At 41.9% G+C, this 27903-nt stretch overlaps 1 protein-coding gene across 1 annotated transcript; it reads right to left on the bottom strand.

The window, feature by feature from the left end:
• Positions 1 to 9890: 9890 nt before the first annotated feature.
• Positions 9891 to 27856, bottom strand: MSMO1 (methylsterol monooxygenase 1). Its single transcript, XM_084758010.1, has 6 exons — positions 27699 to 27856; positions 21943 to 22227; positions 17319 to 17467; positions 16172 to 16298; positions 13262 to 13416; positions 9891 to 10881 (listed from the first exon to the last, which is right to left on the bottom strand). The coding sequence occupies exons 2-6, from the start codon at positions 22195 to 22197 to the stop codon at positions 10686 to 10688; spliced, it is 882 nt and encodes a 293-aa protein (XP_084614136.1). The 5' UTR covers positions 22198 to 22227; positions 27699 to 27856; the 3' UTR covers positions 9891 to 10685.
• Positions 27857 to 27903: the final 47 nt, after the last annotated feature.

The raw sequence follows: 27903 nt of genomic DNA on the forward strand, positions 1-27903 counted from the left end.
TCCTTCTTCCTCAGCCAATGACCCAAAAGGAAAAGAAAACCTCCTCCCCAATACCATCTCACAAAACGTCTCAAACTTAATGTCCCTCCTTTCTGCTTCCCATGTGTCTCTCTCTCTCCATCCTCCTGACTTCCTCTTATTCGCAGTGTTTTCTCCCTGTGTTTACTTACTGTCAACTGATAGTTTGTTGCACCTCTTGACCTATACTTGATTTTATTTAATTCAAATAAAAAACTCTTGGAGTAAAGGTGTGTGCTTGGGCTGAGCCACACCACCATTTGAAAGTTTTTTTCCCAGTAAACAAGACAATCTCAGGGTTCATAGTGTGATCAAATATCCTGTAACACCTCCCTGTTTCTTCAGGTATACACATGTCAGTGTAAAGATGCTAAAAATTTTAAGAGCCCAGGAAACAAAACACAATCAGAAGAGTAAGATAAATTTTCACTAATCTACACAAATAAAGAACTATAAGTTCTCTGACAAATAATTCCAAGTGATGTTGTTAATGAAGTTTGGTAAGTTATAAGAGAAACAAACAAAGTAAAATAAATACATAAATGAAAATGTTGCAAAGACAAATAATTGAAAAAAACCAAAGAGCTCAAAGAGTTCAAATAATGTTTATTTGAAAGTATCCCATCAAAATGAAAAGAATAAAAGAGTATACATATAGTGTAGGGAAGTTATTAGATAACACACACACACACACACACACACACACACACACACACACACGGTATCCATACAGAAAATGGAAAATAGTGGGTGGAAAATGGTTTTGTTTTGTTTAAGATTAGATATGGAGGGGTTTTATTGTTTTTTGTTTTTTTGTTTGTTTTGTTTTGTTTTGTTTTTAAACAGGGTCTCTCTGTTTAAGTCCTGGCTGTCCTGGAACTTTCTGTACCTTGAACTCACAGAGACCTGCCTGTCTCTGCTCCCTGAGTGCTGACATTAAACGAATGCAAGCTTTATTTCTATTGCTATGCATGTGTGTATACCTGTGAGCATATGCCACATTTATGCAGGTACCTTTAGTAACCAGAAGAAGGCATCAGGTCCTCCTAGAGCTGGACAGACAGTTGTGATCCACGTGACATGGGTGCTTCCAAAGGACCAAACTCAGGTCCTCTGGAAAAGCAGCAATTGCTCTTAATGACTGAGCCATCTCTCCAACTCCAAAGATGTATTTTATTCAATTATTTTGTAAATATATATATAACTGTGTGTAAGCATTGCTTGTGAGCACAGGTGCCTGAAAATACCCAAAGGCATCAGACCCTTCTGAAGCTTGACTTCCAGGTGCTTATGAGCCACCCAATGTGAATGGTGGGAACTGAACTTGAGTCCTCCTATAGAACAATATGTATTCTTAACTATCTCTCCAACACCAGGAAAGACTTTTTGAAAAAAAAAAAATAATGTGATGGTATGCATCTGGTCTTATTGTAGCTTGTTATGCCATGTATGGTTGATGTCCCTTGGAGGCCTGCTCTTTTCAGAAAGGAGGCGAACATTGGGGGGAGGGGATGGATGAGGAATTGAGGGAGTGTGCTGGAGAGAGGGGAGAGAGAAGAAACTGTGGTCAGGATGTAATACATGAAAGACAAATATTTTTAAAAGAAAAATAAAAAATTGGAAAAGCAAAGAAAGAAAAAGAGAGAGAGGGAGAAAGAAAAACTGAAAAGATTTTTCCAACTCTACGGAAATACACATCTAATTAACAACACTGAAAAGACCCCAAGTAGGATGAAGCTTAGTAAGTTTTCACTAGATATATTTTAACCCCACTGTCAAAAATCAAAGGTAAAGAGGATAGGAAATGTAGCTACTGTCTTTAATCCTAGCACACAAGAGACAGATGCAATGGATCTCTGTGAGTTTGATGCCAGTTTAGTTTACATAGTGAGTCTCAGTGTGTGTGTGTGTGTATGTGTGTGTGATATATAAACAAATAAATGAATACATGAAAATAAAAAAATAAATAAGGAAATATTTTTGAGGATAAAAATGACACAAAAAGATACATGACCTGCTATACACAGGAGAGTTTCCATGAGTCTATTTGAAGATTTCTCTGCAGAAACCTTGCAAACATGAAGGAAATAGATGACATGTTCCAAGTGTTAAAAGAAGAAAATAATCAGGGCACCTAAATGTCTCCAGAAATGAGCAAAAGAAAAGAAACACTTTTCCAAGCAAACGTAAGTTAAAGTAACCCATTATCACCTATGCTTCCTTAGGGGAAATGAGAAAGGAATTTTTTCCAAAGGTGTCATGAAAAGAGGCCACGATGAGCATGAAAGCACAAAGAATCAAACAGTATAAACTGCAGAAAGGGAAGAGAAAATTGAGAACTTTTCTGTGAAACTTAAATTATATTTCCATCAGTTTAAAATCACCTATTTTAATAATGCTGTGGGTCTCAAAGGAACCATAAATAACAAACACCCACACTATGTAAGCTAAGAGCAAAAGGAAACAATTCATATCATTATAAAAACCAACAAAGGACAGTAGGATTAGAGGAAGAAGAGCAGATGACCAACAGGAAACAGAAACAAGTGGTAAAGAAATCCTTACCCATCAATCATTCAAGTGAAATGTCATGGTTTTAATAAGATGGGCCCCCATAGGCTCGTATATTTGAATGCGTAGTGAGTGCCATCAGGAATTTGCACTATTTGAAAGGATTAGAAGGATTAAGAGTTATGGTCTTCTTGGAGGAAGTACGTCACTTGAAGTAGGCTTAGAAGTTTCAAAAGCCCATGCCAAGGCCAGAGTATCTGTCTCTGTCTATGGATCAGCTCAGCTGAGCTGCTATTCCAGTGCCTGACTGCATGCGACCATGCTCCCTGCCATGATGATAACAGGCTAAACCTCTGACATTGTAAGCAAGTTTTAGTCACAGTGTCCTTTCACAGCAATAGAACAGTAACTAAAATAAATATAAATGGATTAACGTCTCCAGAGAGAGAGAGAGAGAGAGAGAGAGAGAGAGAGAGAGAGAGAAAGAGAGAGAGAGAGAGATTGAATGGGCTTAAAATCCAGCACTGTGATGTCTATAAGAGATACATGTTTTTACACAATAGGCCCATCCTACCACTCCCTGCTGAGTAACATACTTTAGAATGACAACTATTGTTTTGCTAAATGGACATGTTATCAAACTGCCTTCTAAACACTTCTATTTATAGCCCTAGGTAGCAGGTTAGCTCTGTTCTCAGCCTTTGTCAGAGTATATCTGTGGAAATTGTGATTTGGCCGCATTAATAAAATAATTTTTTGTTATTTTTGTTTTATATTTATGATCATTTTGTCTGCATGCATATCTGTGCACCACATATATGCCTGATGCCCAGAAAAGGATAGCAGATGCCCTGGGACTAGAGTTATAGATGGCTGTGAGCTCTATGTGGATGCTGGGAATTGAAACAAGGTCCTCTGAAAGAGAAGCCAGTGCTCTTAATGGTTGATCTATCTATCCATCTCCCAATAAAATAATGTTTCAATGGATGCAGAAAAAAGTTAATGAACAATTTTATTAGAGTTTAAGGGGAAACTAAGTTGGTCAGGAAGCTGCTGGAAGGAGGGAGCTTGACAAAAGGGAGAGAGAAAGACATTTTTTTTTTTTTGTTAGGCATGTTTAGCTATGAAGGTTGGCAAAAAAGATTCATGGTAAAGGGAGAGGGGAATCTTTGGGAAAAGAGTGAGAAATCCTGGAGCCTCAGGAAAAGGATGTCCAGGCTTTAGCAGTATCAAAACTGGGGTCGGGAGAGGAAAAGTCACACTTTTCTGAGTAAGGACTCATGAAAGACATCAGGCTGCTTGGCAGAAGTGCTCTAAGTGGCTGCATGGAAAGGGGGCTTCTGGGAAACACAATATATTATTTCATTAACAGGATAAGTATTCTTTCTACCTTTTTAGTATGCCTTCAAGTAAATCAACTTTCACGGAGGATGGGATGAGCTCCTGGCTAGATGACTGACAGGCCCAGGTGAAGTGACTGTTGAGGGAATAGACAATCTTTTGTTTATTTATTTGTTTGTTTGTTTGTCAAGAGACTGTTTCTCTGTGTATTCTTGGCTGTCCTGGACTCACTCTGTAGACCAGGCTGGCCTTGAACTCACTTTGATCTGCCTGGCTCTGTCTTCCTGAGTTCTGGGCTTATAGGTGTGCACCTAGGGAGTAGACAATTTTATGTAATGTTTTAATCTTTGAAACAGAATGAAATGTATCCTATCCCTACCTAGGATTAACCAACAATGAGGGATGCAGTGTCCAAAGGAGAAGTAGGAAGAAGTCCATCCTCAATGGCATTTAAGGCTATTGTCCTTTTCTAGATACCTAATAACACTTTTTTTGAATTTTATTTTTGGTAATGGGCAGCAGATAATATAAAGCTTCATAACTGATCAAAGTACCAAGAATAAGTGACTGTTAGGTGTGCAGCCCTGAATGGGACATTTATGTTATCCCCTCTAAGGCTCAGGGAATATCATGGAAAAGTGGAAAGGATGTAGGAGCGTAGGATGGGGAGGAGTGCTGTGAAACACAGTGCTCTGGCTGCTGCACTCATGAACTCACAGCCTCTGTAGTTACCTGTCCAAGTCCTGGACGAGACAGGGCCTGTCAACACTTCATCATGTGTTGGGGAGGAGCTCACGAGGCCCTTCTCCTCCCTGAGAAGCCATTGGTAGTTAGTGGTTGTTGGGGAATGAGGATGTCATTTTTTAAAGTAGTATAGCCACTGATTAGTCGTGCAAGCTCTATAAAGGTGTGCATGAGAGCAACCCTAATTAAACTTGGTTGGTCAATCAATCATATAGTGACAATGATGAACGTAAGAGGCAGACTTGCTGACAGGAATAGATTTATCAGGAGAGAGGGGGTTAAGAGAGCATAAAGGAGAGGAGGGAAATATGAGCAAAATTCAATATCTACATGATGTATTAACAATAAAAATAATAATTAAAAATTAAGGAAACAATTCTTAGGGAGATGAAGTGATTATGAACATATACACATACACATACATTTACACATAACCCAATGCCAGAACACCAAAATAAATAAAGCAAGAATTTTGAGATCTAAGAATAAATAGACAAGAATACAACAAAAATAGGATATTTCAATACCCTGCTCCTAACAGTTTATTAAACACACAGATATAAAATTAATGCTGAAGAGGCAGACTTGAACAACACTGTAGACAAAATGGACCACATGCATGCATACATACATACATACATACATACATACATACACACATACACACACATGTATATATATAAAGCTTTTTATTATATATATATTTTTTAAATAAATAAATAAATATTATATATAGGCAGGCATTAGCAGGCTTGGAGGCCATTTCGGATGGACCTCTCCCTCATAACAGCTTTACCCCTCCTTAAATCTCGAAAAGGAGGAGGATAGGGGTATCAGGGCTCGATGAATGCCTAGTAAAGAAAAATTACTTTGCCCTGGTCAAGAGAATGAATCTGAGTTCTACCTCTGGCACTGAATGCAGACATGACATTCTGTGCTCCCAAAATAGTGTGTACTATTATCTCTTCCCTTAAGAGTTAATTCAATTAGACTTGTCAATCACTTTGCCAGGACAGCTGAATCACCTAAACACATAACAGAGGGATAAAAGAAATAATTAACCACCTGATAAGATAAGGTACTTAATACCATCCCCTGAGAAGTTCCTTCCTCATATAGTCAATGGCAAATTTCCACTCCTAAGCTTGCCTGCTTTTCTGAGTTCTAACCAGAAAGTGTAATATTTCCTTTTCCCCACTTTTTATCCATCCTTTGTATACTGGCCAAAATCCTCAGTACGCATGGATTGACACTGCCTGTCCTCACTGCTTCTTTGAAGATCCGACCCCACACAGCTGCTTCTATAGGACCCAAACTCAAAGCATACCTATCTTTCGCTCAAATCCATCTCCCTTCTCCCAGAAGCCACCAAGCTTTATAGCTTGCCTGCTGTGGTAGTTTGAATGTAATTGGCCCCACAGTCATATAGGAAGTGCAACTATTAGGAGGTATGGCCTCGTTGAAGTAGGTGTGGCCTTGTTGGAAGAAGTGTGTCACTGTGGAGGAGAGCTTTGAAGTCCTCAAATCTGACCAGTTTAACAGTCTTCTTCTTGCTGCCTGAGAATTAGGATCTAGAACTCTCAGCTCCTTCTCTAGCTCCATGTCTGCCTGCATGCTGTCATGCTTCCTGACATGATGATAAGGGACTAAACCGCTGAAATTGTGAGCCAGCCCTAATTAAATGTTTTCCTTTATGAGTTTATCATGGCCATGGTATCTCTTCATAGCAATAAAACCCTAAGACACCTGTCCTGTTGCTTTTCTTTCAAAGGTCAATAAAATGGTATTTCCTGAGGCTGTTTTAAAATTGTTTATCTACAAGACTGAAGACTCACAAGAGTAAATTCTTTCTCTCTGGGGAACTGTTGGCTACCAGCCCATGGATGCAGGAGGAGCAGAAGTCAAGGTGCAGAGATTGGAAGGCTGTGAGGCTGAAGGAGATGGACCACTCAGGCTATATAGTCCTTGGGGAGGGGTTGGGGCTTCTAGGTTAGGTGTGCATAATTGGTTGAAACCAGATGCTTCTAGGATGCTTATTTTACATTTGGCAGCACACTCCTATTATATGAGTGGAAATACAGTACCTAAGTATCCTATAGACATAGAGAGGGGAGAGCTGTTCAAAGGCCACATATCGAATGTGGTTAGGGGCATCTGTGTCTAAAGACATTCCCGATGGAGTCAGGCAGAGAGTAGGAGGCCCTACTGGGGAGAGGGAGGGAGGCCTGCACCTAATGCTGAGCTCAGAGTGGCTGTCTAGACCAGGAGGACTGCAACCTCAAACAGCAGGGCTCTTCCAAATGTTCCCCAGTAACACACGGGGGTGGGGGGTGGGGTGGGGAGGGGAGAGAGAGAGAGAGAGAGAGAGAGAGAGAGAGAGAGAGAGAGAGAGAGAGAGAACGCAATACTTGTCGTTTGAACGAGAGTAGCCTCCATAGGCTATGTCTGAATGCTTGGTTCTTTAAATGGAGCTGTTAGGAGGTGTGGCCTTTTGGAGGAGGTGTGTCACTTGGTGGGGAGGGCTTTGAGGTTTCTAAAGCCCGTGCCAGGCCAGGCGTCTCTCCCTCTGCCTGTGAACCAGGATGTAAAGCTCTCTCTAGTGCTCTAGTGCCTCTGCCTCCTGCCACAATGACTAGTGATCAGGGGCTAAGCTAATCCTCTAAAACTGTGACCCAGCCCCCAATTAAATGTTTTCTTTATAACAGTTGCCTTGGTTATGGTGTATCTTCACAGCAACAGAACAGTAGCTAAGACACACATGTTTAAAAAGGAGGAAGAGAAGGAGGAGGAGGAGAAGGCATTACAGGCCACTTTATGATCCACAATAAAATCCTTTCTCAAAAGTCAATTACTTAATGGCTTGATATAATTATCAAATATACATTTAGATTTATGATATACAGTCATAGTACACACAAAAGGAGGAGGAGGAGAAGAGAAGGAAGAGAAGAAGAGGAGGGGAAGGAGAAGAAGAGAAAGAAGAGAAGAGGGGAAGATGGAGGAGGAGAAGGAGAAGAGGGAGAAGAAATAATGATGTTGGCAGTTGCCTTGCTTGGACTAGGAAGCACATGGGTGCTTGTACCTGGTGTGTCTGTGAAGGAATTTCAAGACCATTAACTGATGGGGAAAGGCTATCCCTGAATGTGGTTGGCACCATTTCATAAACTGGGGACTGGATGGAATAAGGGGACCAGATAAACTAAGCACATGGTATGCAAACATACATGCACCCAAAACTCCTATCACATAAAATAAGTAAATATTTAAAAGAGAAAAATGTCCTAATTTTGAGAGAGAGAAAAAAAAGAAAGGTGTTGCTATTGTAGGTTAGCCTGGGACCTGTGATCTACCTCTCTCAGCCCCTTGAGTGCGGGCACTATCGCCACACCTAGCTTTCTTTTATCAACTGTTCTCCAAGGTAGAAGCAAAGCTATTTATTGTGGCTTCATATTGTATCTATTCTTTATATATTGTATTTTAGCCTTTAAAAATCATTTTATTTTATGTGCATTTGTGTTCTGCCTGCATATATGTCTGTATTAGGGTATCAGATGCCCCAGAATTGGATTGGTAGACAGTAGTGAGCTGCCATGTGGGTGCTGGGAATTGAAATCAGGTCCTCTGGAAGAGCAGCCATGTGCTCTTAATTTCAGAGCCATCTCTCCAGCCCATATTTTAGGGTGCTTATCTATCAATTCAGGTAACTTTGAAAGTTTTGGCTGAGGAATGTCTATTCTGTACTAACATATTTAGGAATATGGATCTTTTGAAGACTTTTTTTTTTTTTACTTATGTGTGTCCTAGTTTTCTTTCTGTTGCTGTTATAAAAACACCCTGGTGAAAAAATAACCTGGGGAGGAAAGGTTTCATTTGGCTTATATCTCCAGGTTACACTCAGTCACTGAGGGAAGCCAGAGCAGAAAGAAACATAAGGTAGGATCCCAGAGGTGAGAATCATAAAGGAATGTTGCTTGCTGCCTCTCTGTGGCTCATGATCAAGCTTAGCTAACTCTCGACAGGCCAGGTCCACCTTCCTAGAGATGGTGTTGCCCATACTAGACTGGACCCTCCCACATCAATCATCAGTCACCATAAATAGCTGTAGAGCAGTCTGATCCGAGCAATCCCTCAGAAGACTAGGCTATGTTAGGTTGAACACTGATGCCAGCAGAAGAGTGTGTGCGTTTATGTGTATGGGTTCCCTTGGAAGTCAAAAGAAGGCATTTTATCTAGCAGAATTAGGGGCAGTTAAGAAAAAAAGAACATGTATTTTAAAAGGCCACACTATGCTGGGCGTGGTGACACATGCCTTTAATCCCAGCACTCTGGAGGCAAAGACAGGTGGATCTCTGTGAGTTTGAGACCAGGATGGTCTAGAAAGTGAGTCGAGAACAGCCAGGGCTACACAGAGAAACCTGTCTCAAAAAAAACAAAAACAAGTGCTAAGTGATTATTAGTAGATACTGAGTAGGTGACAGGCACAGCTGTCACAGAACTCTTGTCTACCATGCCCAAGTCCCTGGGTTTGCTCTCCAGCATTGAGAAAAAAAAAAAATTAAATGTTCTTGTCATGCACCAAGCTACTTACACACGCTTACCACCATTTCTAGCAGTAGGATTTGCTTTCCTTCCAAATAGTTTTGTATGTTCCATGGGCATGAAAGTGAAAAGCAAAGATTAAAAATAATTTTCAGGTAATCTCATAAGCAAACAGCACAGCACAATTTCTCTCTCTCACACACACACACGAGAGGCAGATATGGATCAAAAGTTTGAAGCAAACCTGGCCAGGCTCGTGTCTACAATTTCAGCAGTTGGGAGGCTGAGGCAAGAGGATGGCTGGTGAGGCCATTCTGAGCCCCATAGGAAGAACCTCTCCAAAACCATGGCTAGCCAGTCACTGTCAGGTAGCCCTCTAACCCCAGCACTTTAAAAGTGAGGCAGGACTACAAATTCAAGATCAGCCTAAGATAGACAGTTAGAGCCTATGTGAAAAAGAATAAAAACAACTACTAAGGACTGAGAAGTAGTAGCTGTCTTGCCTATGATGTTTATCCTTACACATGTGTGGAAAACTCTCGAAGCCCAGCAAGCTGACTCAGCACCTTCACCAGGTCAGCGGAATGTCCCCACTACAGACTCCACCCACGGGCGCACCACAACCACCAGCAAAGCTGAACCATTCCTTGACTGTAAAACTTACTTTAATGGTTTCTGGGCTTTTCCTTATAAGAATAAAACATGACAGATAATCTTCAAAGCTGAAAACCAGAGAATCGGAAAAAAGTTACATTTATTTCACCAGCTCCAGGGGCAGACAGAGAAGTGACCCACAAAGCTCAAAAGGTGACTCCATCGGACACTTGACACACAAGAACATGGGGCTTGACAGCAGAAACAGCTCCTCGATTTTAAAAAAACACCTCAAGTAATTTGAAAATCTTTAGACTATAATATTCTATGTACATCATCACGTAAGAAATGAGTCAATTTACAAGATGCCAGGAAAGTTACTACAATCAGACAGTCCTTCACAGAAAGAATAGTCCTAACCAGGCCAACCCCAGACCAGAGTGGGGTTTCATCGGTCATCGGTTGATATATCCACTTCATGATATTTTCTTGTCAGGTAAATTCTAAAAAACACTGTCTTAAGGTCAACCAGAAGGCAAACATTATTGTTGAGAATTTTTTTTTTCAACTGACCAGCATATTTAAAAGGCTTAAAAGGCAATGTCAACTTCAGCCCTGGGAGGCATGAAGTGATAAGTTGTACATTAATACTTCCTCCAATACCTGAAACCTTCTGATGAGGTTAGCAATATGGCCTTTAAAACCTCCTCATGAAAACTGTACTTAAATATATATATTTATTTATCTATTCCCACATATACAGAACTTGAATGTAAAGTAGAAAAGTTCCCATCTGGAAGGTAATTAAATGCTGTTAATGTTCCTTTGATCGCTTAGCAGCCAAGTCACATGCTTATCTCTGCTCCCCAGAAGCAAGGTTAGTCACTAGCTCCAGTTGAGGAAACACATAACTTCAGGAAGATGTGTCTGAAGGGTATTCACTTAGTCTTTTTCTCAAGCGTCTTCATCTTTTCAATGTAGGCATGATACTGGGCGTCTGTTCCAAAGAGTCTATCCCACCACGTGAAGGTGGAGGCGTAGTTCCCGATGAAGTTCATGTGGTGGAAATCATGGTGCCGTGACCCCGCGTAAAAAGGGATGAAGTTCAATGGGTTGAAAGGAAAGTAGTAACCACTGAAATGAGAGCCACACAGGTTATTTCTGAGAAGAATGGTATTTTCATTAACAGTCACCTGCTCATTAGCACATAACAATCTACTTCATCCAATCACTTCCTTCCTCACGTGTTTACAAGGGACAAAACCTGGGCAGGGTGTGGTGGCAAGCACTGTATCCCCAGTTTTGGGGAGACGGAACAGGAGGACTGTCAATTAGGTGGCCTGAGTTACAGAGTGAATTCCAGGTGAATGTGGGCTTTGAGGCCTTAGCTAGTAAAACAACAACAACAACAACAACAACAACAACAACAACAAACCTTACAGGAAAAGATATGCGTTAGGAAAATTTAACAACCTTAAAAGATGGAAATCTGACACCAGGAAATGAAAGAAAGGGGCTGTAGTAAAGAAGTAAACCATTTTCAAGAATAACTTTTTTCTGCTTAGAGGAGCCTGTCCACCACAATCTAGAAAAGGTTTAAACAAAGTCCATAAATACTACTTGTGTTTTCATGAAAAAGTTGTGTAAAATTAGCATCGAGTACTTAAAAATTAAAATACCACTGTGCTGTTTAAGTTGGGAGAACAAATGTCTTCAAAAAGAATCTTGTTTGGTCTACCCTCTTGAATGTAATTTGGATAGAATCTAAGTTGCATATAGCTTTTAATCAAGTCTGCAGTCTGTGGAAAGGAAGCATCTAAACATACCCACGTTTCAAGCAGCACCTTCCTTAAGTAGGTGCCTTTATCAGCGCTACCCAGTGTCCAGCAACAACTTTATAAGGCAGAAGCTACAGGTTTCAACATCCTCTTGAGAGTGAGGCTCACCACAGCAGGGTAAATGCTGGTCCTGAGCACTTTGCTTGACAAGACATACACTGTATGCTTTCATTTAATGAATGGTAACAGATTAGTCTATAAAAAACATCTATTATATGAACTTTTATTCAATGATCATGACCTTCTTTTTAGAAAGAACATAAGAAATGGCTAGTGGTTAAAAGGCTTGTCGTGGGCTGGAGAGATGGCTCAGAGGTCAAGAGCACTGGCTACTCTTCCAGGTCCTGAGTTCAATTCCCAGCAACCACATGGTAGCTCACAACCATCTTCCGGTGGGCATGCATACATGCAGGGAGGATGTTGTATACATAATGAATCAATCTCTTTAAAAAGCTTGTCATGCCATCAACCCACCCACAAAACCAAAATTTACCCTGTCTACAAGGCAGAGATTGAGGGAAGGGCCAAACAATGACTGGACCAGCTTGAGATCACCTCATGGGAGAGAGCCAACCCCTAACACTACTAACAATAGTCCACTATGCTTGAAGCAAAGCTGTCCTTTGAGAGGCTCCACCCAAAAGCAGATCAAAACAGATGCAGCAACCCACAGCCAAACACTAGGGGAGCTCGAGGAGTCTCGTGGGAGAGTTGGGGGAAGGATAGATGGACCTGCAGGGAGCAAGAACTTCACACGAAGGCCAACAGAGTCAATTAACGAGGACCATGGGGGCTCACTGAGTCTGAACCACCAAACAAAGAGTATGCATGGACTGGACCTGGGCCTCCTACACATGTGGCTGATGGGCAGCTTGGTCGTCATGTGGGTCCCCTAGGAAGTAGAGTGGAGGCTGTCTCTGACATGGACTTTCTTGCCTATGCTGGACCACTTTCCCCCAGCTGGGCTGCTTTGTCTGGCCTCAGTGGAGGAGGATGCACTTAGTCCTGTTGTGACTTGATATAGGCGGTAGGGGAGTGGGAGATGGAGGGAGCAGGGAGGGGGCTGGTTTTGTTGGGGTCTTTTTCTGAGGAGAAGGGGAGGGAAGAAAGGGGAAAGAGGGTGGGACTGGGAGGAGAGGAGAGAGGGGGCTATGACAGGGATATAAAGTGTATAAATAAGTAAATTTTTAAAAATGCTTGCCATGCCAGGCATGGTGGCACACACCTTTAATGCCAGCACTCAGGAGGCAGAGGTAGGCAGATCTCTGTGAGTTCAAGGCCATCCTGATCTACAAAGTGAGTCCAGGACAGCCAAGGATACACAGAGAAACCTTTCTCAAAAAATAAAACAAACAAAACAACAGTGACAACAACAACAAAATGTTTGTCATGCAAGCACGAGGATGGGAGTTTAGAACTCCAGAAATCCACATAAAAGCTGAGTGGCCTGCCTGTAACTCAAGCTTCAAAAGGCAGGGATGGGATATTCTCAGAAGCAAGACTGACCAGCTCTGGGTTTGACTGAGGAAACCCTGCCGGGAAGAGTGATCATGTTCACACATGCCCACCCACCCCGACAGAACATGCATCCATCCACACAAGCATACCAACACACACACACACACACACACACACACAGCATTATGCCTTTTACCTGAACAAAAAGCACTACTCACCTATGGACATCGACAGTTTCTAGCAACCGAATGGTCACCCATCCCCAGAGAAGAATCACATGATCACACAAAAGGACAATTCCAATGAAAAATCCAGCCCCAAGAATTAGGGTTTCTAAAGGATGTGCGTATTCTGCTTCAATCCCAAATGGAGCCTAAATTCAACAGAAGAAGAATTCTTTAATATATGGTGATGGGTAGTTTATAAGTCAACTTGCTAGGGTCCAACTGCGCTGTGCTGTGGTTAGTGTCTGAACCAGCGGATTTTACTCTCCATATTGAAGGTGGCTTCCATCTGGCCAGTGAGAGGCCATAAGAGCAATAAGGTTTCCCAAGAAAGAAGAGAGTCACACAACTATACCTCACTTTCCAGCTTGGTGCTCTACCAAATTTGGGCCTCAGACTAAAAATCAATTTTATTTTCTTTTTTTAAGACAGGATCTATGTAGTGGAAGTTGGCCTTAAACTCATGGCATCTTGCCTCAGCCTAACCGTTAGGATTATAGGTATATACCCCCAGACTTTAAATAAACCTATGTGTATATTACATTAGCTGTGTGTTAATTCTTTCTCTGGAGAATCAATATATTCAATTTATACACACAATTTTATAAAATTATATTGTTTGGATACGTAGTGATGTGATCCAGCTGTACAGACAACAGTGATGCTGGATCGGATGCTGACTCAGATGTCCTGCCTCAGACTGCTTCAGGTTTACTTCCCATCAAGGCTTACTTCCAGGACATCTTCAAAGCTGCTGATTCCAAATTGTCCAGCCTCCCAGACTGTTCCAAACAGGACTTGTATTAAGCTTAAAATTTCTCAACATTCAGAGACTAGACCACAAATGTTATTGCTAGTTTGCTTAACCATTTTCCCCAAATTTATATGGGCCCCCCAAAAGGTATCCTATGCCCCAAAATCAGCAGGAAGCAACCTTGAGAAGAGTGATGTCCAGTTTCCCTTAAGGTGGGTTGGGTAGGGTTTTGGTTGTTTTCTTGGAATATGGATGTTTACTGCCAATATAAAGGGTATGGTTATAAGTTATTAATGGTCTTATTCAGGGAGAAAACAAGGGATAAAAACTTAAGACTCAGGCATTTCTTTCTGTTCTTTTCTCTGTCTTGATCCAGCTGTAATAACAGCAGTTCTCTTGATTTAGCTGTACATATACAAGTAATGATAGCAGTTCCCAGTACATTCCTTATCCAAAGGTCTAGGGATATGAAAGTCTTAGTATTCATCTTTTATCTAACTCCAACTCTAATACACACCTCTTACTTACCTGTGTACACCGAGGTCTAAGGACAAGCCTCAGGACTCGGTTCTCTCCTACCACCTTGTGGAGGAGTCAGGGATCATACAAGTCATTAGACCCTTAAGCTTAATTTTTAATTTATGACTCTGTAGTTATTCTCCCAACAAGGGAATGCTTATACATGCACACACAGTAGTCAATCTTTATTCATGGTTTTGTTTTCCAGGGTTACATTTATCCTAGATTAACTATTGTCCTAAAGTACTAAGTGGAAAAACTTGAGGAATAATGTTTGAAACTGTGCACTGTTCTGAGTAATGTCCTATCAGTCTCAGCCCTCTCAATAAGAAATACTCTTTCTCTTTCGTCCAGTGTTTATATTCTGAATACACTGTCCAGTAGTTACTTCTAGCTGTCTTAATTATTAGTATGGTGTCTTATCCATGTTTTTCCAATATCCACTGAGACCTATATGAAAGCAGCTCTGATTTAAAAATAAATAATCTGTTCTGAAGATGCACTTCAACTGAATAACTGCAAGTACTTATTGTTTATGCATCTCATTTATTTAACCCTAGCATCACTCTAGCCAGTACCAATCTGCCAGGCAGCTAGCTGTATCAGGATGTCCACCACAGGATGAGAACCTCAATTATTTTGTGTATTAAGTGTTTAAAGTCTTAATTTACCACACATACACACACACACAGAGTATGTGTGTGTATTCATGTTTAATTACATGTATGGGTGTGTGTGTACTTGAGTACAGATGACTTTGATTATGAGTAGTCTATACAGGTGCTAGGGATTGAGCTCAGGTATTCTACAAAAAGCACGATGTGCTCTTAACCACTAAGTCATCTCTCCAGTTCCTACTGTGACATTGTGACACTGAAGAAAACTTTTAGGCATGGTTCCGTATGGATGTGCACATCATGTTCTTCATTACCATGCCAAAAGGAAACAAAGGGGCCCAAGAGATGGACTCAGTGGGTGAGGATGCTTGCTATGCAACCTGCAGAGCTGACTTTCACTCCTAGAACCCATCTCAAAAGGTAGAAGGGAGAGGGCTGGAGAGATGGGTGGGTGGTTAAAAGCACTTGCTGCTCTTACAAGAGGACACAGAGTCAGTTCCCAGCACCCACACTGGCAACTCCAATTCCTATAACTCCAGTTCTAAGACATACAATACCCTCTTCTGGCTCTGAGGCATCTGCACACACAGGGTGGACATACATACACTCAGATACACATAAAATAAAATACATTTTTTTAAGATAGGAGAGAGTTGACTCCACAAAGTTGTCCTCTAACCTCTTCCTGCCACAGCATGTGTATGCATGTACACACGCATAATAAAAGTTAAGGAGCCGGGGGTGGGGTGGCACACGCCTTTAATCCCAGCACTCGGGAGGCAGAGACAGGCGGATTGCTGTGAGTTCGAGGCCAGCCTGGTCTACAAAAGTGAGTCCAGGACAGCCAAGGCTAACACAGAGAATCCCTGTCTCGAAAAACAAACAAAACAAACAAACAAAAAAGTTAAGAAAAAAAAAGAGATAAAATACCCCTGATAGCTCTTAAAATGCCTAAACAATAAACCAGGTTAGTCCACTTTAGTAGAAAAAGCCTGAACTATGACTCTAACATACCTGAAACTCATGGTGGATTTTATGAATGTATTTATAGATCCTCTTGTGGTGAAGGAGTCTGTGCAGGAAATAGTGCCAGGTATCCTCAATGACAGCACAGCCCAAACACCTTGCCAGAGTCATATACCTGTGAGAGACAAACAGTGACCACCACCAAGTAACCATGACTTAGGATTACTGCTCAGACATGAAACAAACCAAATACCCAGTTATCAGCTTGATCTAAATTCTCCAAGCTTCAAGATAGCTGAGCTGGGTGTGGTGGCACACACCTTTAAATTCAGCACTTGGAAGGCAGAGGCCCACCTGGTCTACACAGTGAGCTCCAAGCTACACTTTAAGACCTAGTTTTAAAGAAACAAACTATCTACATGTTATAGTCTGAAAGAGGGGTTAAAGAATTTGACTCTATTTCCATTATATTTTATGCTGCCAAAGACCTGGGTTAAAAATCAGTTAAGAAACCAAAGTCTAAAATTAACAGTAAAATCACTGTTTTTTTTTTTAAATCATAGAAATACTTAAATTTAAATAAAATGATGAAAAATAATTTGTATACAAATATGCCCAAACATCTTATTTAAGATATTGAAATAGTCAGTTGTAGGAAGCCCTTGGTAATCCTCTTATGTAATTATCTCTAGATTACTTACAATACCTAATATGTAAATGCTATATAATTGTTGGACTGTATTATTTAGTGAATAACAAGGGGAAAAAAACCATGTAAGTGGTTCAGAAAAGATTCAATGTTTTCTTTGATTTATTTTTATTTTTTTGAGATCAGGCCTTATTGTATCCCAGGTGGCCTATGGACTAGCTATGTAGTCCAAGGTGATTCTGCAGTTCCAGGCCTACCCGCTTTCACCTCCTGAGTGCTGGGACTACAGGTGGGTGCCAACACATCCTGTTTAAAAGATTCTATTCAAAAATGGATTTTAAATCTGTAGTTGCTTAGCTACAGCGAGGTAGAACTCACAGACACAGGAATGACTGTATACCTAGGTCCTGGTACATACATGTCCAGTTATTTCAGGACATAATAAACTTCAGGGTATTAACCAAATGAAGAAGATAAACATTAAGCAAAATTTAATTAAAAAGTACATCATGAATGAATATGAACATCAAATTAACATTAACATACCATCTTGGCATTCTTTCCCAATCATAAGGAATACTGAAAAACTCTGTAAAATAGTAAGTTCCACAAATCAGAGGCAGTTGAATAAAAAAATGATTAAAGAGAATTGTTTTCAAACACTTCCACTGGCCTTCAAAGGTTTCTGGCTTATCCTATGGAGAAAAAAGAATCATAAGATTTAAAACTAGTCTATTATCAGTAGTTCAGTTGAACAAGTGGAAATAAATTCTTAAAATTTTCTCTAATGTATATAATTCCTTAGTCCTATGCTAGTTCCAGTAAGGGATCTTGACATAACTACTTTAAACATACAAACAATAAAATATATAGGAAACACAACCAAAATTAATCCTTAATCTAAGAATCAATCTTCAATCTAATACTGAAGTAACTAACTAAGCAGCTAACCAGCTATGATGCTCACAGTGGCGTCAGTTTCCTCAGCAGTAAAGCGGACCTCACACAGTAACTTAGATTGCCTTTGTATTTCTACTCAAAAGACTTCCTGACTCCACTTCAAACTTCTAGTCTATGACCAAAGACAAAGTAGCCCAAAAATCCAGGCCTATTTGTGATGGTGCCTCTAGTTTCCTGGCTAGACTCTGATACTCACGTAGCTTTAAGAAGACAAATACAAACCACCTTAGGAGGCGGGAAGAGAACAGTAGACAAATGCCACCTGCACATGTGAGGCCCTGGCCTTCCTTAGTGTGTGACCCTAGAATAACCAACTACTATTATACCACTACTATAATGAATAAAACCATAGGCTAAGACAGCACTTAAATGTACTTAAAGGCATTTAAATGCCTAGTCCAACACCAAAGCATACTTTTTTTTTTTTACTTAATATACGTATCTGTACCCTAGTATGAAGGGATACCCCATAGGGACCATGGACTTCAGAGATGTTTTAGTTACACCTCTCTTTGAGAAAAATTATCAAAATGTGATTTTAAAAAAAAATTATGTTTTTATTTTATGTGCATTGGTGTTTTGCCTGCAGATATGTCTGTGTGAGGGTGTCAGATCTTGTAATTACAGTTGTGAGTTGCCATGTGGGTGCTACAAATTGAACCCGGGTCCTTTGGAAGAGCAGCCAGTGCTCTTAACCTTGGAGTCATCTCTAAAGGAAACAATGCGTTCAGAATTTGCTTTACTTGCCATGTAGCTGAAACTTCCTTTAACCAGCAAGCATGTGAATTCCAGCTGTCTAGTCACGTCAAAGTGGAAAGCATTTAGTACTGTGTAATCACAGTAGCAATTGCTAGTTTTTATGTGCAGGTGTTTAAACATACAAACTGCATATATGTCTGTGTACCATGTATGTGCCTGGTACCCCTGGAGTGCAGAAGAGGACATTAGATCCCCTAGGACAGGAGTCCAGAGCTTTGTGAGCTGCCATGTGGGTGCTGAGAACCAAGCCCAAGTCCTCTGGAGAAGCAGCTCTGAACCACTGACCCATCTTTCTAGCCCCTAGCTAATTTCTTTCTTTCTTTTTTTTTTTTTTGTGAGTGAGGATTTTTTGAGTCAGCATCTCATGTATCTTTTTTAAAAATTTATTTATTTATTATGTAACAGTGTACATTAGATGACATTATAGATGGTTGTGAGCCACCATGTGGTTGATGGGAATTGAACTCTGGACCTCTGGAAGAGCAGACAGTGCTCTTAACCACTCAGCCATCACTCCAGCCCCTGTCTCATGTATCTTATGGCCTCAAACTTCCTACGTAGCAGAGAACAACCTTAAACCTGATCCTCCTGCCTCAACCCAAGTGTTAGGATTACTGGTGTGTGGAGAAGGAAAGGTCAATTTAAAAAAAAAAAGGTTCTGTGTTAAATAATATAATTCCTGAGTATTTTATCTTGGACTTTCTAAAACCCTGAGCAAAAGCCATGAGCCATTTTCTATTTGTTTCAATCAGTGTGTGCTTTCAGAATTCACAAATGAGGCTGGGCATGGTGGCACATGCCTTTGATCCCAGCACTAGGGCAGCAGAGGCAGGCAGATTGCTGTGAGTTCGAGGCCAGCCTGGTCTACAAAATGAGTCCAGGACAGTCAAGAAACCCTGTCTCAAAAAACAAAACAAAACAAAAAAACAAAACAAAAACAGAATTCACAAATGAAACTAGCCTTCAGTTGTGGTTCTACCAGCTATAATTTCACACTTCCAAACCTCCCTAGTGTCCACAAGGCAGCTCATTCAAAACATCTGCTAGGTTAAGTAAAGTTCGCAATTAAGTGTTTACTATGGTGCAAAGGTGACTGGAGACTCCACAGCTTCATGGATTGCTGCTATTCCTACTCTGCTCTCCCCATGACAGTGCTCTCCACTGTGCCTACATTCCCTACTGTGCAAGCACCCATAGTTCTCCCTCAGCTCAGCAGCTTTGTTCTTTCTAGTCCATATCCACGTATCTTTACAAGTCAGCTATTTGCTTATCTTCAATATTCGCTTCCCATCATCATGGAGGCCAATTCTAGTCACTAGTTAGCTCTGATGGCTGTGAAACTTAAAGAGATGACATGGAGCCGGGCGGTGGTGGCGCACGCCTTTAGTCCCAGCACTCGGGAGGCAGAGGCAGGCGGATCGCTGTGAGTTCGAGGCCAGCCTGGTCTATAAAGTGAGTCCAGGACAGCCAAGGCTACACAGAGAAACCCTGTCTTGAAAAACCACAAAAAACAAAACAAAACAAAACAAACAAACAAAAAATAAAAAAAAAAACAAAAAACAAACACAAACAAGGAAATGACATGGAGCACCAACTTGCAGCCCTTCTATCCAGCCTTTCATTAGGTGTAATCAATTGGATGGTGGGGTTTGGTGCATGTGTACTTGCTTGCACTGACTATAACCCACAGCCTTGTGTGTGCTAGGCTACATCCTCAGCCCTGCTTAGTCTTCTTCCAGCCACATTTCCTTTTAAGGCCACCCCCACACCTGGGCTAAAAAAGCTCTCCTGTGGAAAGGGCGCCACCACCTCTGACCGAGCAGTCAGCTGCAGAAGGCAGTGGAGGAAGAAAGGATGCTTCAGCTTGGTGGCCACACGATGACTCAGCCTTACTTATAATAAATGAATCAGTGGATGACACACAGTGGCCCGCATCATCTCGATGACTCAGAATGTAAGGCATTCAAACTGAGTTGTCTTTTAGCTCTGGTCCTTTCAGCAAATGCACCCTGGAAGTGCTCCCATTGTAAGGCTGACAGGGCCCTCTGGGCTACCTCTCCCTTCCTCCTCCTTTCCTTTTCTTCTTCTTGGCCTAGAGTCTACAGGTACCCAATGCCTATGTTAGCTGCAGAGGAACCTGCGTGAGTCCTTCCTTACGTAACTCACTGAGAGAGGCTACAAAGCCAAGAGACTGACGAGACATAACCTACACAGCCAATAAACCAGACGAACACTCAGCATCTACTTCTTACCACTACTGTGTACCCTTGAGTTTTGCTGGCTATGGTTGTTCAGATTAGCCAATGGTTGCATAAAAAAAAAAAAAGGCATTGGAGATTGGAGATGGTCTGTGTCTATTTCACTCAGAAAGTGAAAATCAGAAGATCTCAAGTTCAAGGCCAGCCTGAGCCACACAAGAGATGTTATCTTAGAACAAAAAAGAACTGACATTGGTATACCAAAGTCCTTTCTGCCTCAACACGTGTCCAAATTCTTCCTAAAAGCCATGCTAAGGCTACCTTTGTTTAAAACCGAGGCAAAGTACTGTGTATGCCTGAGTACCTTGTCATGCACATGGTGGGCTTGCAAGATGCATCTAATACACTGAAACAAATGCCTAGACACAAAGGACATTACCTCCTGATTTGGGAACACGTGAAAGCTGCTGACACACCATCGTGTAGGCCCGGTATCTTTCCATACTAACATTCAGTTAGATTTGCTAAGGCTGTGGGAGTGGGAAGAACTGTAGCAAAGTGCACAGATCCCTGTGCTTGGTTTCCTATGGCCCAGATAGTTTCTCTTTTTCAGGATGGGAGCGCACAGGTGGGATTTGAAAAAAAAAATGTGTGCTGAGGATTAAATCCAGTGCCGTGAGCACATTTAACTACACCTGCCAGCTAGTTTAAAGATCAAACGTTAAAACCCACTTTCACAGACAATGCTCTGAAGAACCATCAATTATGATCTATGGTTATTTTGTTGAGGAGACCATCAACTAACAGCATGAGGCTACCAAGCACTTTCTTTTTGTTGTTGTTATTGTTGTTATTTTATTTGAGATAGGGTTTCTCTGTGTAGCCTTGGCTGTCCTGGACTCGCTTTGCAGACCAGGCTGGTCTCGAACTCAAAGCAATCCACCTGCCTCTGCCAAAAGGCCCAAACACTTTCAAAATTAGCACACATACACAGTCAAGCTCATACAACTATGAAGATAAAAATACCAAAATGTCTCATGAAGCAGTTTGATTGGGCTTAGCTGGTGAAATAATAGCCTAGCTTTATTGCGCTAAATAAACCATTACGCAATTAACCCCCCTATTGCTTCCTCACCTTCTTAAGCTATGTAAGTGACGACTGGACAGAACTGATGTCTCTCAAAGCTCAGTGGTCTTAAAACGCATCCGAAAACATCAGTTAGAGTGTTTGATCCCAAGCTCATCATACTCACCTTTTGAATTTTGTACTTTCTCATGTAAGGTATAAATTGGAATAAAAATCCAGGTAAACAGAACAAGAAATAGATGACTTCGTGAACTACGAGGGACCCCCAGGTTGCGATCTGGAACTTTGTGTAGTTGTCCAGCATGTAGCACCACGCATCCCGAAAGGGCTGCTGCAGAGGGTTCTCAGGCAACAGTGAGTCCACGTACTGCACAGCCAGGGATGCTGAGCTGAATATGCCCACGCTATTGTTGGTGGCCATTTTCAAATCTCTGCCAGGAGCCTTTTATTCCTGTAGTAAGTAAACAGATAAAATAATAACGACATTCTGAAGAGCAGCCATAAAAAATATCTTGTGATAGTACTAAGGACTAATTTCTTAAGTTATAAATATGATGAAAAATAATCTCCTGAATGTTATCCACCATCTCCATTTGCAGACATTGCTTTAAAGACCTACCTGATCTTTTGTACAGCAATATCTAAAACAACAGTGGGAAGGGATTTCCAAGCTAACTTTAAAGAGATTTTCAGTATACATCATCTGTGGAAAAACTTCACCTCATGAAGCAAGCATTTGGCTTGGGGTGTCCTGATGGCTCAGTGGGCACCTGCCATTCAAGTTACCTAGAACCCATGTGAAGATGGAAAGAGAGAACTGACTCCACGAAACTGTGCTCTGATTTACACACACACACACACACACACACACACACACACACACACAAAACAAACAAACAAAAAAAAAAAAACTTAGCAAAAAATTTGCCAAAAGAGACAAAGTAAAAGTTCTGCCAGAAACAAAAATGGTATTTGTAAACAAAGCCAGAGATCAAATGACCACAAAAAGCATCTCAGCACATGATAAAGAAGGACACAGTGTGCTTTAGAAAAACCTAGTGGAAAAAATAACAAAGGGCATTCACAGAACAATAAAGCTAAATGGTCCACAGGCTTAGTTAAGGGCTCAAGGGATGGCTCCATCAGTACAGGGCCTGCTGTAGGAACACAGATACGAAGTTCAGATTCTGAGCAGCTGCACAAAAACTAGGGATAGCAGCAGACACCTGTAACCCCGGTAGTCAAACCGAGGAGCTCCAGGCTCAGTGAGAGAGCCATCTGAGAAAATAAAGTACAGAGCAACTGAGGGAAACAGCCAACACTGACCCTTAGCCTGCCCACATGCACTCACAGGCAGGCAAGCCCACACAAACACATACACACAAACCAAGAAACATAACTTTCCTCTAAGGAGGACCTGTTGTAACCCTAAGAGCTCTTTTTGCCTGAATGGCAAACCTTTTAAAGCTCGACTGCTCAGGACTGGTGTGTAAAGAGGCATTAATTATCCACACTGTTAGCTTGGGACAGGGACAAATCAGTTTATCATTTGAAAAAAAAAAAAATCAGCAGCATGGACGTAACCCCAAAATAATTCTATCTTTTAACTCAAGTGTAGAGGACAAACACACCAAGCTAGAAGGAAGCATAGCTTCTAACTAGCAACAGATTACAAAGGAATATGTAAGTCCCTAAGTGAAAGATGAGTTAAGTAAATTCTATTAATTCCTTCCACGGGCAATAATACAGCTGTTTACAAGAATGAGGGAGCTAGCCATGCTCAGTGGTGCACGCCTGTAATCTCAGCACTCGGGAGGCAGAGGCAGACAGATCTCTGTGAGTTCGAGGCCAGCCTGGTCTACAAGGTGAGTCTAGGACAGTCAAGGCTACACAGAGAAAGCCTGTCTCAAGAACAGAAAAACAAAGCAAAACAAAACAAAACAAAAGATGGAGGAAGCTAAGCATGAGGGCTCACAGTTGTAATCCTTGCACTGGGAACCTGAGGCAGGAAGATGGCTGGGAGCTCAAGGTGAGCCTGAACTACATAGGAAGACACCTTCAAGATGTCTCAAATAATATGAAAGCCTTCAGAAGCAAGTGAGAAACTGGTTAAGCACATTCTTGCCATCGTATTAGCGCTTCTGCAACCATCTGTGCTGCATCACCTATCAGTACATCACTTACTCTTCATTCCAAAATGGAATTATATGCTATTCTTTAAAAAAATACTTATTTTGTGTGCCTTGGTGTTTTGCCTGCATGTACATCTGTGTCGATCCTGGAGTTACAGACAGTTGTGAGTGAGCTGCCATGTGGTTGCTGGGAACAGAGCCTGGGTTCCTTCTTTCCTTTTCTTGAGTCAGGGTTTCTGTGTAGCCCTGGTGTCCTGGAACTCACTTTGTTGACTATGATGACCTTGAACTCAGGGATCTACCTGCCTATCTTCTGAGTGCTTGGATTAAAGGCAGCAAACCCAGTTTAATTTTAATAATTCTAATCTCTTAAGGGAGAATATATTGTACCTACTTCATAAATGTTAGCCTAACTGGTCACCAATCAAATATGTTGAATTCACATTGTGAATCTCACTTCTGGGAAAATTACCCTGCTGTTAATAATTTACAAATTGATGGACCATTCCATTAAAAAACCAAATCAGACACCGTACTTTAAGACTCAGCTGCTAAAGTGCTTGCCTAACATGCACAAAGAGAGCCCCGTGCTTCCATTTCCCACATCACATAAACTAGGCATAGTAGTATATATGTGCAGTCCAGGAACTTGGATGCAGAGGCAGGAAGATCATACATTTAAGGTGATTCTTGACTACAACACTTCAAGTTTGATGCCAGCCAAGGACACATGAGACATAAATTCAAAAAAAAAAAAAAAAGAATAGTATTTTTATAGTCTTAGAAAAGTTCACACTAGGCACTTTTAGAATGCTCTATCTCTTCTGAGAGTGAATCTTATCCTATTCTGTTTAAGAAATCCTAGGAAGGTAAATCACCTTCTCTCAGACCTCTGAACTCTCTTAGTGCTTCCTGTCCCGCATCTTATAGTCAAATACTGCTGGCCTCCCAATCTGCTCTCATTCTTTTCAAGAGTTAAGTCTTCCTGTATTCTGATCTCACCAAATACACCTCTCTCCTTTATCCTCTCTCATTTCATAGCCTTCAAGGAAACAAAGCCCACTTTCTTCATTCTAGAAATATATGCATGGGACCCTAGACTGGGGTCAGCAGTTAAGAGCACTTGCTGCTCTTGCAGAAGACCCAGATTGACTTTCCAGCCTTACACGGTGGCTCACAACCATCTCTAACTCCAGTTCCAGGGGATCTGAAACATTCTCACACCAAGGGTACCAGGCACCCATAGACAGGGATACAAGCAAAAGAGTCAATATACATAAAAATGATTTTAATTAGTAAAAATAAAATAAAAGCATTCCTGTATGTCTTTCTAGAGAAAACCTTCCCTAGCCCATCATTCATGGGGCTGGAATGGAAAGATGGTGAATCTTAGGGCGGCTTAGCTCCAGTGAGATACTCTGCAGGGAAACAGAAGAGAGCAGAGGGGAGAAGAAATGGGTAAAATAAAGGAAGCGAGGGGAGGAGAGGAGAGAGTAAAGGGAGAGGAGAAGAGGGGTAGAGAAGGGGAGGACACAGAAAAGAATTCCTAATCTCCATCATCTCATCCAGGCCACTGCTGTGCACCCTTCTTAAAGGAAAGTTCTAGATTTAAAAAAAAAAAAAAAAGTGCCACCCTCCTCCACCCACACTGGCCTCCTAGCACTGAGCTGCCCCCACCCCCCCAAGAGTTGCAAAACACAAGACTACCATTCCAATCTCCAGTTTTCTGGAGGCCATCACCAAGCGTAGCAGTAACCAGTGAGCACCACTTTTCCTAGCTGTGTCCCTGAGCATAATTTCATCATCTGAAAACAAAAACGAAAACCTCAACCATAATTCTTCTAGTCACCCCAAGAAACAGCACCTAAAATACCCTACAATTATCGAGCACCTTCTGCGTACCAGGCATGTGCTGCCATTTTGAAGCTAGCCCATATCTCATCACCAGGAAGTAGAGGCACTTCCATCTTCGGGTTTCAAATGATTAAGCTGGGGTTTGGAATCAGTAAGTAACCAGGCCGAAGTTACACAGATGCTGTGTGGAGGAGTGTAGCTTACCCAGGGTTCCTGAAGAGGTCCCACACACACTGACTTCATTTTCTCACTTCCTGTTGTATTCTATTTCCATCAGCACATTCAACTTATTCTTTAAGAAAAATCACTAAGCCTCCTTGCTGTCAAATCCAATATTTCTTGGATCTTATTTCATTTGCCCAATCTGGATGATTCTCTCCCTCTCTGTCTGTCCGCCCAGCCACCCCATCTCTTAAGATGAGAGCTTTAGTTCAAGTTGGCCTTAAACCATGCCACTAAGGATGACCCTAAACTCCTGATCCTCCTTGCCTCCAGTGAGGGTTGGGATTACAGGTGCTCATCCAACAATTGAGATTTGACATTTCTCCATTTGACATTTTTTCCCCTTGGTTATGGAATTCACACAGAATCCCCCCTAACAAATATTTGTGTCTCTGATGTGTGCTCAGTGTGCTGCTACCCCTGACCCCACTCCTGGAGGTCCCAAAGCATCACAAAATGATGTGGCATGTAGGTTAATGAGAAAATACAGAGAGCTATGAGGACAGAGGGGCACAGAGTTTCTGGACAAAAGCACTATCTACACTGAAGGGACCAGATCAGGGCAGAGGTGGGGGGGGGGTATGGGGAGGGGCGCGATAAAAGCGGTACAGAAGAAGATGAGAAAGAATCTAGCGCTCTCTGATTTACCCTTTTGAGCCAAGGAAGCCCTGAGGCTTTCCTAACCACCCCGACACTGTCTTGGTTGATCCTATCGCCTGGTTTACAAACACTGATATTCATTATCTGTTAACTTTTTTCCTGATCTAGGTTCTGATTATCCAAAGGGCTGCTGGCCATCTCCACTCAAAGATGGTTCGGATTTCGGTCAAACTTCAATGCATTCTAAAGTGCATCAGGTGCCTCCTCCCAAACACTATTTAATGCCTAACTCGAGGAAGTTCATCACCTCCAACGAAGTGTACTAGTCTTCCAACTTTCACACAATGCTGAAACAGAGCTTAGCTATCCCGAGTTTACGGTCTGTACCGAGGGGAGAAAAAACGGACATGTAATTAAACAAAGCGTCAGAGAAAGTAATCCAACAACAGGGGTAAGCAGTTTTCGTTGAAATGAATATCCTGCCTCCTCATCTATAGGCAACCTGCTCGCCTGGAAACCTGATCTGAATTAGGTAGAGTAGATAGATCTCAGGGGAATTAAAAAAAAAAAAGAAGAAGAAGAAGAAGAAGAGAAGAAAAGAACTGTCTTCGTAGTTTCTCTGATTAACTTAAAGTCTGGATGACAATCTGAGTCTCTACTTTGGCCCTGCAGTTTAGAGAAGGCCAAGACACAGTGGCAGGATCCACCTTCACATGAGTTAAACCTTTCACGGTTCAAGCCGGGCAGCTCGCTTCCATATGAAGACTGGACCCCTCCGCCTATGCACCCCTCTCACACATGAAACCACACGCCGCTCCCGCACTCCACCTCTCTCCGCCGACTTGCGGCCTCCTGCCTGCGCATCCTTCAGTATTTCTGTGACACCTTCCCAGAGCCACAGACACAGAGAATAAACACTCTGCTCCCACCGCCCGACCCCCGCAGTGGTGGTTGTATTTTTGTAAAAAAGTGTGTAAGACTTAAGTCAATGATCCAAGATGACTGCAAACTCTTTAAAGGGCAGGAAGTGTTGGCATTCCAGTTCCATCATTTGAGAACCTCCCTTCTTCCCTGGAGTCTTGCACAGCCAAGCTCCTTCCCAGCGCGTCCTTACCGGCCTCGCCGATCCCGTTCTCAGCCGCTCTCTCCACCGGGTCCCAGCTGGGGGCTCCGCACCTGACGTCCCGCCCGCGATGGCCTCAGGTCTCTCGGTGCAAGACGCGGTACGTGCAGCGGCCTCCTCACTACCTCTGCCGGCTCGGGGGCGGGGCCCGGAGGAGGGAGCGGCCCGGCCCCTCCCGTCGTAATTGGTCCGCCCG

This window comes from Acomys minous, assembly GCF_964271855.1.
Source record: "Acomys minous genome assembly, chromosome: 15".
In the NCBI taxonomy this organism is placed as follows: domain Eukaryota; kingdom Metazoa; phylum Chordata; class Mammalia; order Rodentia; family Muridae; genus Acomys; species Acomys minous.